General features: G+C 39.7%; 1 protein-coding gene across 1 annotated transcript in view; it reads left to right on the forward strand.

Moving 5' to 3' along the window:
• The window catches only part of fam78ab (family with sequence similarity 78 member Ab), a 30,834-nt gene extending 20,656 nt beyond the window's left edge, over positions 1-10,178 (forward strand). Inside the window, exon 2 of the mRNA XM_072240322.1 lies at positions 7,902-10,178. Within this exon, the coding sequence (XP_072096423.1) occupies positions 7,902-8,427 (526 nt within the window). The 3' untranslated portion in view covers positions 8,428-10,178. The remainder of the gene's footprint in view (positions 1-7,901) is intronic.
• The last annotated feature ends 1,903 nt before the right edge of the window (positions 10,179-12,081 follow it).

Genomic DNA, 12,081 nt, shown 5'->3' on the forward strand with positions numbered 1-12,081 from the left:
AGAGGCATAGAGAGTAGACAGCTGCTATCTTTTCCCCAGGGCATGCATTTAAGATAGTTCAAAGGAGATGGACAGGGCAAGTTAGTTTTACAGAAAGTGGTGGATGCCTGGAATACACAGCGAATACAATGGGGGCATTCTAGATGCACATGAATGCATACCAAATAGAAGGATATGGATATTTTGTAGGCAGAAATGATTAGTTCAATTGGGCATTTGATTATTAATTAGTTCAACACAACATTGTGGGTTGCAGCCCTGTTCCTGTGCTGTACTTTTCCCTCCCACTGGCATTATTATGCTTCCCTTTGAATATCCCTGCAATTGGCCTCAACTGCTTTGTGTTGTGAAAAATAACTCTCCCAGTTCCCTACAGGATCTATTTTCTATTTGTAGTCTCTTTGATTAGAGAAGATTTAGGGAGCAGATCAATCAACTTAACAAGTGTCACATTTCGTAGCAACTCTCAAATCATTTGTGCCAAGTTTGAATGTTGTCTCTTCTGTATAGTTTGCACAATTAATGACAGTACACTGAGAAATTCCATTACGTTCAAGATGACGAGAGAGATCAATTTAGTCAAATTCTTCTTGAAGAAGAATCCACACCTGAACGTTACAGAATTCAAGCTAGGTTTAAGCAAGGACTAGAGGAGGAAGGAAATGTATTGGCTTGATTCATGTAGAGGTTTGGTCCAGATCTTGCTTGTGAGGAGGGAGAAAGAGTACATGACTGCATTAGCTTTACACGGAAAGTGTGCTTAATAGCCCAAATAATTTTAACCATTTCATCCCGTGTTCCGTTAGGAAATATTGCAGCAAACTTGTTTGCTCATTATAGTTGCTGGATATTTTGTCACCTGCCTTCAGTATTTTTTTTAGAAAGGATTATCCTTAGGTTCCGTGAACAATTTACCTTTCTAAAGTTTATTTTAATCTGAAGGAAGATGCAACTTCCACTCCCAAACTTTATAAAATTCCTGTACTTTGATGCTTTATTGCCTCAAAGTTGTTGAGCTAATTGCCATTTTATCATTTAACCTGCGGGTTAAATTCAGGACACTTTTAATTCAGCAATCTGGACTTCCTGCAAACCTTTATGCGTGAGTCATAGCTTAGTGGGTTAGCATGCTTGGCTGTGAGTTTGTACAGTAGCGTGTTCAAATCACCATTCTACTGAGCTGAACAAGGAATGCAGCCACCGTGAACATAATCCAGCACCTATTCACATCTGTTTCGAACATCTGGCATCAAGTGCCTTGTTCAAATGGAACAACAGTTTGTCGGCCCTGTAAAAGTCCCATGCATTGACCACAGCACAGGTTTATGAAAACAAAGACCTGCCTTCTCACCACGGAAATCCTCTGTTATGCTGTTTGGCGCGACAACTGGGCCGGAAAGAATAGGCCAGATCGAAGCTGCAGAGGTGTACTGTATCACGTTTAGTTTTGGATGGCTGCAGACAATTAAACAGCTAAAAGAAAGTGGTGGCTCCAAGAGCCTTCCCACCCTTGCTCCCAATCCCAGCAAACGAGTGCAAAAGGCAATCTTGTTCAACCACATCTTGATGGTAAGAAGAAGGGAGAAGTATTGGGAAAGTGATCCACCTCAGCTTCCTCCTGAAACCCCCACCATTGAGGAAGACAGTCTGTAGCTATTTCAGTGCACTTTACTCAATATAAAGCACTGGATGTGGCAAAGGGCATGGGACCAGACAAAGACGTGCTCCAGAACTAGACTTGATTTGAACCAAACCGTTCCCAGACACTCAGCCATGCGGAAGGCTGCCCAAGTTCATCCCCCTCACAAAAAAGCTGGACATTCCAATCTGACTAATTCTGATCCATCAGTCACTGAAGTGATGGAAAATACCAACAAAATTTCAGTCACATGGAACATACTCACTAATAATTTGTTCACCAACAACCAATTATTTAGGGCCACGATCTGAACTCCGGAAGTGAGGTGAGGTGTCCGGGTAGCATTTGACTGAGTGTGGCATCGAGGAGCCCCGGTAAAACTGGAAGCAATGGTCATCTGGGAGAAAACACATTTGCACAAAGGAAGGTAGATGTTGGAGGTCGATCTTCCCGGCTCAGGACACCTTGCAGGAGAAATTACGAGCTGTGTCCTAGGCCCATCGGTCTTCAACTGCATTGTGAATATCCATCATTAGATTCAGAGGGAGGGATATGTTCACTGACGAATGCAAGAAGTTGAATTCCATTCTCAACTTCTCAGTAAAAGTAGACCACACCTGAGTATAGCAAAACCAAGAAACATTTGAAAAGATACTGTTGAGTGAGAGGTAGTATTTGTGCCACAGAAGTGCTAACAGGAGAGACGAACATCTACAGAGGAACAAGTATCAATGAATGAAAGAATTGCATTGTTGCTTGTGGGAGGCTGCAGTGCACAAAATGGAGGTTGGATTTGAGATGCCTTTATGTTGTGAAAGATGTTGCAGCAATGCAATTCTTTCCTTGTCTACCGTTTGTTAATATAAAGCGGCTTGAGGTAACCAGCCTGCACAAAGGCTCCAATTAAAATTGTGGGTTGTGCTTTAAGGAGTTTACTTTTCTATTTCTGGGCCAAAACTATGAGTAAAAACCTGGCTTCTAAAATTAACAGGCCAGCAAAGAGCTGCGGTGTCTCTTCACATCAGAAAGAAAACACATTAGAAGTCAGTCTTTCTTTGTAGTTTTGCCAAGTCCATGAGTTTTAGTAATTCAGTTTCCGAAAAAGATGTGTTTTTTTAAAAAAAGAAAATTTCATCTTAAGATATACATCTTCAGTTACTCTACAATACTGTAATTATCAGGTTCCATAAATATATGACAATAACATTTACTTAACATAGTGGGATATTTTAAAACCAAGAAGCCAAGTACTATGAAGGCACAGAGAAAGAACTTAGCACTCTTATATGTTGATTTCCAATTCAGAATGTCCTGGACTGTTTCAAACCTATGAAATACTTTCCAAGTGTGGTCAGTGTTGTAATACAGGAAACACCACAGTTATGGCCAGGGGGTGGGGGCAATGTAGCAAATTAGTTTGTGCTACAAAGAGCCAGCACAACCACAACAGACTGAATATCGTTCACCTGTGTTGCGTGGCTTATCGATGACGTCTCAGTGCTTTTAAAACAAAAAAAATTATAAATGGTAATTCCCTTCACGCATTTTTTTAAACTGCTAATAGATAGTGTCCTCTTATTTATATTATTTCTTCTCATTCCTCCCAGGTAACATTTCTCACCATTAATATACATCTGTCACCTCCACCAATCTGTCAACATATTGAAGTCTATTATTACATTCCTCACAGTTCCACTGCGCCTCCAAGTGTCACCTGCAGATTCGGAAATTTGGAAATTGTAGACCCAAGTTCAAAACACACACACACATATATAATGTGTGTAAAAACAGTGGTCCCAGTATGAGACAATGAGACATTGGAAGCTTTACTTTTCAGTTCTATTCAGTCTAAACAACCTGTCACTATTACCCTCTTTTCCACTATTTAGACTACTTTCTGTCCAGGTGACTACACTATCTGTCTTTTATTCAATGGCCTTCAATCTAACGGCAGAATCAGAATCAGGTTTAATATCACCAGCATACATCATGAAACTTGTTAACTTAGCAGCAGCAATACAATGAAATACATGATAAGTATAGAAAAACATAAATAGATGAATTACAGTAAGTACATATGCACATTAAATAGTTAAATTTTTAAAAAGTAGCAGTGCAAAATAAGAAATAATAACTAAAAGTGAGGTAGTCAAATAAACTCACGCTGCCAGCTGGGTGCAGGTGTTGATTTTAACCAACATTTCAATGACAAACTGCTATCTTCGTCAGAGTTTGTCATCGAAATATTGGTTAAAATCAATACCCATACCTGGCTGGAAGCCCGACAAGAGTTTATTCATCATACACGACGGGAAAGCACTAGATCCTTTTTCAAAGTGAGGTAGCATTCATGGATTCAATGTCCATTTAGAAATCTGACGGATGATGAGTGTATTATTCCATCAAATGCTTTCTGGAAGATCAACCATATTGTATAAACTCCAGTCCTCTTATCAGCCCTCTGCGAATTAATCAAAAAACTTCATTAAGTTAATCAGTCACAATTCCGCTTTTAACAAATCCATGCTTGTCCAAATGACTGCTAATACCAACCCCGCCCCGCCCCACCGATGATTGTTTCTAGAACTTTACCAAGCATACAAGTCAAATTGACAGGTTTGTGGTTGCTGGGTTTGTTTTTACAGCTTCTTTGCCTGAGGTTGTTACATTTGTAGTTTTCTAATCCTCAAACACTACGTATGAATCTATGGGTGTTAGGAAGACAATAACCAGGATCTCTGTAATCTCCCACCCTCAACAACCTAGAACACCTCCCTTCTGGATCCAGGTGATTTATCCTCTTTGTATAGATGGCCCCTTCTTGCACCTCCTTTTTACCCCTTCCAGAAACTTCACTTGACCTTTCTGAGACTTTAGCAGCAGCGTTTTCCTTGGTGAATCCTGAGGAGGTCAGGGTGTAGGGGCCTGAGGTGAGGGACAGGCCAGTTCAGCTCACTGCTCCGCTCTGCCCGGAACTATGGACAGATTGTGGACAGACTCTCTTCGTGGACCTCAGTTCAGAATGCTATTTGCTTGTGTTTATTGTTTGCATGATCTGTTTTTTTTTCCCTCTCTGCACATTTGTCTTCTATTTTTTTAATGGCTTCTTTTGGGTTTCTCTGTTTTGTGGCTGCCTGTTAGGAGATGAATCTCAAGATTGTAAAACGTATACATGCTTTGATAATACAGGTACTTTGAACTTCGATAGGAAGTACTCAACTACCTGCTCAGTCAAACCCTGAGTCTCCCTAAATAAACCTTCCCGTTGAGTTCTGATCAGCCCCAGCCCTCCTCTTCCAACCCCTTTCTGTTTACATGCCCAGAAGGTATTTTTTCGGTTTCCTTTTATATTTGTTGCCAGCCTTCAACGTAATTATTTCCCCTTTCCCTGCCACACCTCAACTTACTGTATTCAGCCTGGTTCCCACTTGTACAAATTAATAGTATCTGTTTGCTCTTTTCTCTGTTCTATCTTACTCTCAATCTTTTGCATAAGATTTGTAAACTTAAGTATTCTAAGTCTTATGATCGCTATTTTCTAAATGATACTTGCTCTACCTGGCCCGACCCATTTTCCCGAGCACAAGTATATCAGTGACTAGATCATATGTGGATGTGCACATTGAGAGATGAAATTGGCCAAGTTATTGGTCGTAAGTCCATGATCTTTTTCAAAATGATGCTATGGGGTCCCTTTTATTACCAGAGAGATTAAGCAGAAAGGCCTCAAATTAACTTTTCATTTCACATATTTATTTACCTCAGTGCTGAATAGTTTGTCAGCCTAGATTTTTGTGGTTAAATCCCTGGATTAAGACCTGTAGCCACAATTTTCTGACAGGCTCATGAAAATAAAGACCTGTCTTTGACTGTGACAGATTCTCAGTGACACCCTCTGATGCACTGTGTTCTTTCTCATTCAGTTACCACCCAATTCTCAACGCGGAAGTAGAATTATATAAATTGTACAACTCAGGATTGTGCCATTCTGACCAGCTAATTTATGATTGTGTTTATGCTACTCACAAGCAGCATTTGCTCTCCCTGCTTCTTTAAGTCCAATCAGCACAAATTTTCTTCCTTCTTCCCATGCAAATTCATCAAGCTGCTCCTTATACTATTGACTGCCAACACCTGCATTTCTTGCTTTGTTCACAGGATAAGATTTTTGATGGAATTTGTTACCTAATGAGGCACTGGGGAGGGGGAGCAACAAGTTGTCCATAATTTTACAAGTACTTTGTCTCCCCCACATGTGAAACAACAACTTGCAAAAACTTTCCTAATTTTCCAAGCCCTCTGTCATATCTTTTTTTTTTACTTTCCCTGGAGAAGAGTTGCAGCCTGTTCAATCTTTCCTTTTAGGTTCTGCCTCTGATTGTAAGCATCATTCCATACTTTTGTTTGCATCTTTTCTGGTGCCTTTTTGTGCACTGGGGATTAATTTGATCAAGGTCACTGGTAACATCTGATGCGAGGAAGTCCCAGGATTTTCCATCACTTTTCATTCTCCTTGGCCATTCTTTTCCCACCTTAAATATTGTCATCCATCTGTACTGTGCAAAAGTCATAGATATATATATATAGTGTTGGGGTGCTGAAGGCTTAAGTGCATATGTATAGCCAGGGTGCCTATGACCTTTTGCACAGTACTGTAGTAATTTTATGTTTGCACTGTATTGCTATCGCAATAAAAAGCAAATTTCATGACATATGTGGGTGATGATAAACCTGGTTCTGATATGGGTCTCTATTGTGGCTGAGAGTGGGAAGGGGGCAGGGAGAGGGAATCATGGTTGGGAATGGGGGAAGAACGAAGGAAGGGAGTGGGAAGCACCATATCAATAAACCTGTTGTTTGGAATCAAAGACCTTGCTGGGTGTCTCAGGGCGAGAAGTGTCTGCACCTGCAGCACTGGCACTCCTTCTCTGCCACCCGTCCCACACCCCTCCCATGGTGCTCCTCCCTCATCATTCCCAACACCTTTGATCCCACCAGATTTACAAACTTGCTCCCCGCTCCACGTCAACAAATACAGTACTGTGCAAAAGTAGCTTAGGCACCCGAGCTATATATATGTGCCTAAGACTTTTGCACAGTTCTATAGCTGTAGATGGGCAGGATACTAGCTCATTGGTCTCACCATTCCAATCTGAATGGTTCCTCCTGTACCTTTACAGAGCTCAAACACTGACCCCATTCTCATCTTCAACCACACATTGCAACACTTCGTTTGTACAGCATCTCAAACATATTTAGATTGTTAGAGTTTGGAAAAGTTAACTAAAATGCTTGCTCAGAATAATTTATTTAATAGTTCAATAGTTTGATCTTGGAGGACATATTAGTGCTACTGTGTTTGAGAGGAAATTGAATAACTTTGGGCTTAAACAACTAAAGGTGTGGCCACACTTCTCCTACTCAAATTGTTAGTGTTTCTATTGTATCCAACTAATGATTCAGATGCATTTTACAGAACTTTTCATGGGCTCAGATTGTCTAAAAACTTCTTACAGCCAATTAAATACTTTAAAAGTATAAATATCATTGCCATTATTCTTCTCCAGACAAATCAAGTCAGAAGTGGAGCTGTGCTAATGGGTACTTTAGACATCCCAACCACTTCCCTCCATTCATTCTATCCTATAGCAATCGCCCTTCTGGAGGCTGATAAGAACACTGGCAGACATCAGAAACAGCTTTAGTCTGCAGATATATTCAGCAAGACACTCTATTATAGTGTGATAGATGTACTGATGTTACAAACAATAACTGAGTTGTAAGTGCAAAAGATTCTTTAAAGAATGTCTATCCATTTTTGAAACTTTCTGTTCTTTGCTCCTGTTCTCATCTACGTTTACAGCTCACAACCGGAATATTACTAAACTAATGAAACTGCAGGTCACCAAACGTATCAGAGAAATGTTTCCATTATCTTCTTTGACCCTTTAGCAGTTCAACAGCCAACACAATTTCATTTGCATTGCAGTTAAGCAGTTTGTGGTTAGAATACATCCTGTTAGGCAGAAGTGTCATTTGAATTCAACTGAGTTGGTGAGTTGTTGATGAGAGCGTTAGGCATCTTGAACCAAACAGAGGATTGTTATATTCTGTTTAATTATTTTTTAATAACTATTTTAATTAAAAATATATTTTAATAGTAATAATAAAAGTGGGAAAGGAATTGAGATTAGATTTCTGTTCATTGAAAAGAGGTTCTGAATGTGACTGAATTTTATGACTATTTCTCTCAAAAACATAGGTCCAGCTGGGAGCTGCCAGATCTCAGAGATGGAAAGATTAGTGCAATAAGTGACTCCGATGGAGTGAACTATCCTTGGTATGGTAATACCACTGAAACCCACACAATAGTGGGGCCCACCAGAAGGGAGGTCCGCTTTACCGTCAGCATGAATGACAACTTCTACCCGAGCGTCACCTGGGCCATCCCCGTCAACAAGTCCAACATACCCCAACTATCCAGTATAAAGAGAGACCAAAGCTTCACCACTTGGCTGGTCGCTGCCAATCAAGATACAGGTGAGATTATCGTCTTGCAAACAATCAAATGGAGAATGAAGCTTCACATTGCTGTGGATCCGACAGAAAGCCTGGGACAGCGTGCTGTTCTGATGGAGCCCATCAGTCAAGAACATCCTGTGATTCTCACCAAGAACGAGCCAATCCCACACAATGTATTAAAGAAACCCAACGCAAACGATGCTCAGGTGCTGATGTGGCGGCCGAGTTTTGGGGAATCACAGGTAGTCATTCCTCCGAAGAACTGAAAGAACAAAATCACTAGCAATGTGTTGATGCTCCTGAAATACAACACAGCACTGGATGTTCAAAACCAACCTGTGCACTAATCATATAACAACTGCTCTACCTTAAACCAAAACAGTAGAGAACAACATCACTGTGCTGAAATCTGATTTGTTTGCTGAGCTAAAGGCCATCACACTGTGGGATCATTTCATCTTAAAGACTTTAGCTTTGGCTTCTGGTCCTCTGTTGAAGCATCGCACAAGTCAAAGAAATTTTATTGAATGTCGGTCAAAACTGGAATGCAATTGCACAATGAACAATTTTTGCAAAATTTTGTTTTTGTACTAGAAAAAAAAACTATCTCCTGACCATGCTGCCTTAAGTTAGCAAAAGCATCTCATTGCAAGTATTTGCCTTAAAATGTCAAACTGAATGCTGTTTCATTATGACTGCAATATGCGATTGTAAACCAGCCTGCTCTTGATCTGTGAATAATGTTTCTTCATAAATAACATGTTTCATTTTGTGGTGAGGTCCTGAAAAAGAATTGTCAAGTGGAACCTAATTAACCAACCTTAAAATCTATTCATTGATAGTCAAGAATATGAATGGGATGTGGTACTGTCCAGAATGGGGTGATTTCAAGGAACGGTCAACTTAGAACAAACTGAAGTAGACCACAATATTCCAATATCCAAGACCCTGAGAACCACCAATATCTTGGTAGATTACCAAGATGTTTTATACTATTCTTTCAATTTTCATTGGAAAATATTTCATAGACAATGTAGATCCAATGCATATTATTAATCTAATACCATGGATCAACAGGGTCAGGTTTGAAAAGGCTCCTTCAAATCCTATGTTAATGTTTCTTGTTAAGACCTGAAAGACTAAACCTTCCAGCACTAGGTAGGTGGACTTACAGTAAGATCGGTTTCTGATGTGTTTACCACAAGGGTTATTACAGTTGTTCATGTGTTTGTATTTCCCTTTCAACAATGCTTATCACAGAACTGCAGAGAATTTACAACACAGAAACCCATTTGGGTCTAATTGGTTTGTGATCATGTTTAAGTCTCCTTTGTAGGACTTTATCCAACACTTTTACTTCTTCCAGTCTCATAGGTTTTTCTAGTTTACCCTTAAGTATATCTTTGCTGTTGAATCACTCTATGAGCTACTGAGCTTCAAATTCTCATCACTCTGGGAAAACCTGCATTTCTCCTGAACACCACAGTCGATTTATTAGTGACAATTTTATGTTCATTGCTTGTAATTTTGGGTCACCCTGCCTCCTGCACCACAAGTGAAATAACATCTCCACATTGAACTTTATCAACATGTTAAAGCCATCTCTCAGATCACAGGGAAAGAGGTGATAGCTGTAAAATGGTTTAGTGTAATCCGTATGACAATCAGGGTATTTGTTTAGAAAACGGTGGCATCCTCTATGTCAGACTGAGGTGCCGATAATAATTCAGTGAGTTAAGATTACGTGCCCCTTAACTTATTAATCAGTATGAAAGAGAAAGTGTTAAGGGCAACCAATCCTCAAGCCTGCAAAGTTAATTTATTGAACTACTTGGCTGTAAGGTTTTTGGAAATTATGTAAACTTGATGATGTTGCCATTATTGTAAAACACTGCAACATTTGCACCCTGACAACTGAATCTAAAATGGATCTGTTTTTTTTTGCTGAAGTTATGAAGGCTACAAAAGAAAAAAAGTTTGAAAAATACAATTAAAAAAGTGAAATTGCGTACTCTCACTTGTTGTTCCCATTATTCTCTGCATTACACCTTGTGTGGGAATGAGAAAGAATTAGAATTATTACCTATCTACAGGCTGTCCCTGGGTAACAAGCGGGTTTACTTTTACAAATGTCCTTCAGATTGAAAATACACATGATCTGGTAACCATACCTCCAAGGTATGTTAATGGAATCAAAAGTACATAGTGCTGTGTATTTAATATTTCAGTAATATTTGAATAATATAGTAAATATATTGTTTGATTATGTATTTTTGTTATTTACATAATTCATTACGGGTTATATGTAAAAGTACGTGAATGGCACACGTCATCAGGCCACCAAGTCATTGGTGCATGTCTCACTAAAAGTAAAACTGAAAAGTACACACGCTATTCCATGATCCCCTGGGATCAATAAAGTATGACTATGACTATGACTATGACTATTCCTGGGCTCCCGTGTTTTTCTTTCAATTAGTTTTGGAGTTCAAAACTTAACAGTGGTGATGAGCAAGTTTTAAAACAAATCCCAGACGACTACCTACCTGTTGAAGTGCAGCACGGTTTTCTCCCCCCTTCAGAAGCACAGTGAGATAAATGAGTTTTAACAAAAGGCAGAAAACCAATGAAATTCACAAGTTCATAAACAGTGAGCACCAGGTGATGATAATAACAATGAATAAATAAGCCTCTGCATCATGTTCCCTTACCGGTGCAGAGGAAAATTACACTCAGATTGACAGAGAGGCCTTGAGTCTTGCTTGGGGCATAAAATACTTTAACCGGTATTGTATGGGAGAGAGTTTACCTTCATTACTGACCATTAACCACTGGTGTTCATTTTCAATCTATAGAAGGCTGTTCCACTAACACCAGCATGAATGCAGAGATGGGCTCTGTTCCTTGGAGGACACAAGTACAAGATCGAATTCAAGAGGACAACAAATCATGGAAATGCTGATGGATTGTCCTGTTTATCCTTGGAAAAGGAAGTATATGCAGACTTTACAAAAGAGGACACTGCTCTTAATGTATTCTTCCTAATGCAAATCGAAAGTCTCCCTATTACGGGGAGACGATCCAAAGGGAAACCACAAAAGATCCCACACTATCCAGGTCTACATAGCAACCAACATGACTGGAATGTGCAGCAGAACCTCCAGTTCCCCCACTTTTACCAGTGCTGGGATGAACTTGCCCTCGACAGAGGTTGTCTTATGTGGGCATTGAGAGTTGTACCACCCAAGCTGGGAGCTGGTGTTGGAGGAGCTACATCTCAGTCATCTAGGAGCGGTCAAGATGAAAGCATTGGCTCAAAGCTCTGTCAGGATGCCAACATGTCCAGAAGAAAGGTATTCAGAACTGCCAGAACCACTTCCCGCAGTCCCAGAACGACCATGGAGCAGGTCCCAAACACCTAAGATTGTTTCACAGCCACAAGTCTCACCTGCCAAGCAGTGTGATCTCCCTGGTCAGGGAAGACATTATCCCACAAATCCTCCACAGCAATTAAACCTTTAGGCCTAAATGGGACTATTTAAAATTTACTATACTGTGGACATCTATGTAATAGTTGTATTGTACAGTATACTGAGTATATATTAGATGACTAGAAAGCAATGTATTACATATTTGAGTTGAGATGCATTCTATATTGAGTTGGATTTATAGCCAAGTAGGAAAGAGTGTTGTGCATTCAACATTTCAGCAATATTTGAGTAATATTGTAAATTTGTTGTTTGATTACACATTGTTTATTGTACATAATTCATAATGGGTTGCATGTAAAAGTATAGGAATAGCCAATGTCATTAGGCCACCATGTCATAGGTGCATGCCTCACCAAAAGTAAAATCGAAAAGTACACACATTATTCTCAGGCTCCTGTGTTTTTCTTTTGATTCATTTTGGAGTTACAA

This window comes from Mobula birostris, chromosome 22 (genome assembly GCF_030028105.1).
Source record: "Mobula birostris isolate sMobBir1 chromosome 22, sMobBir1.hap1, whole genome shotgun sequence".
Taxonomy (NCBI): Eukaryota; Metazoa; Chordata; class Chondrichthyes; order Myliobatiformes; family Myliobatidae; genus Mobula; species Mobula birostris.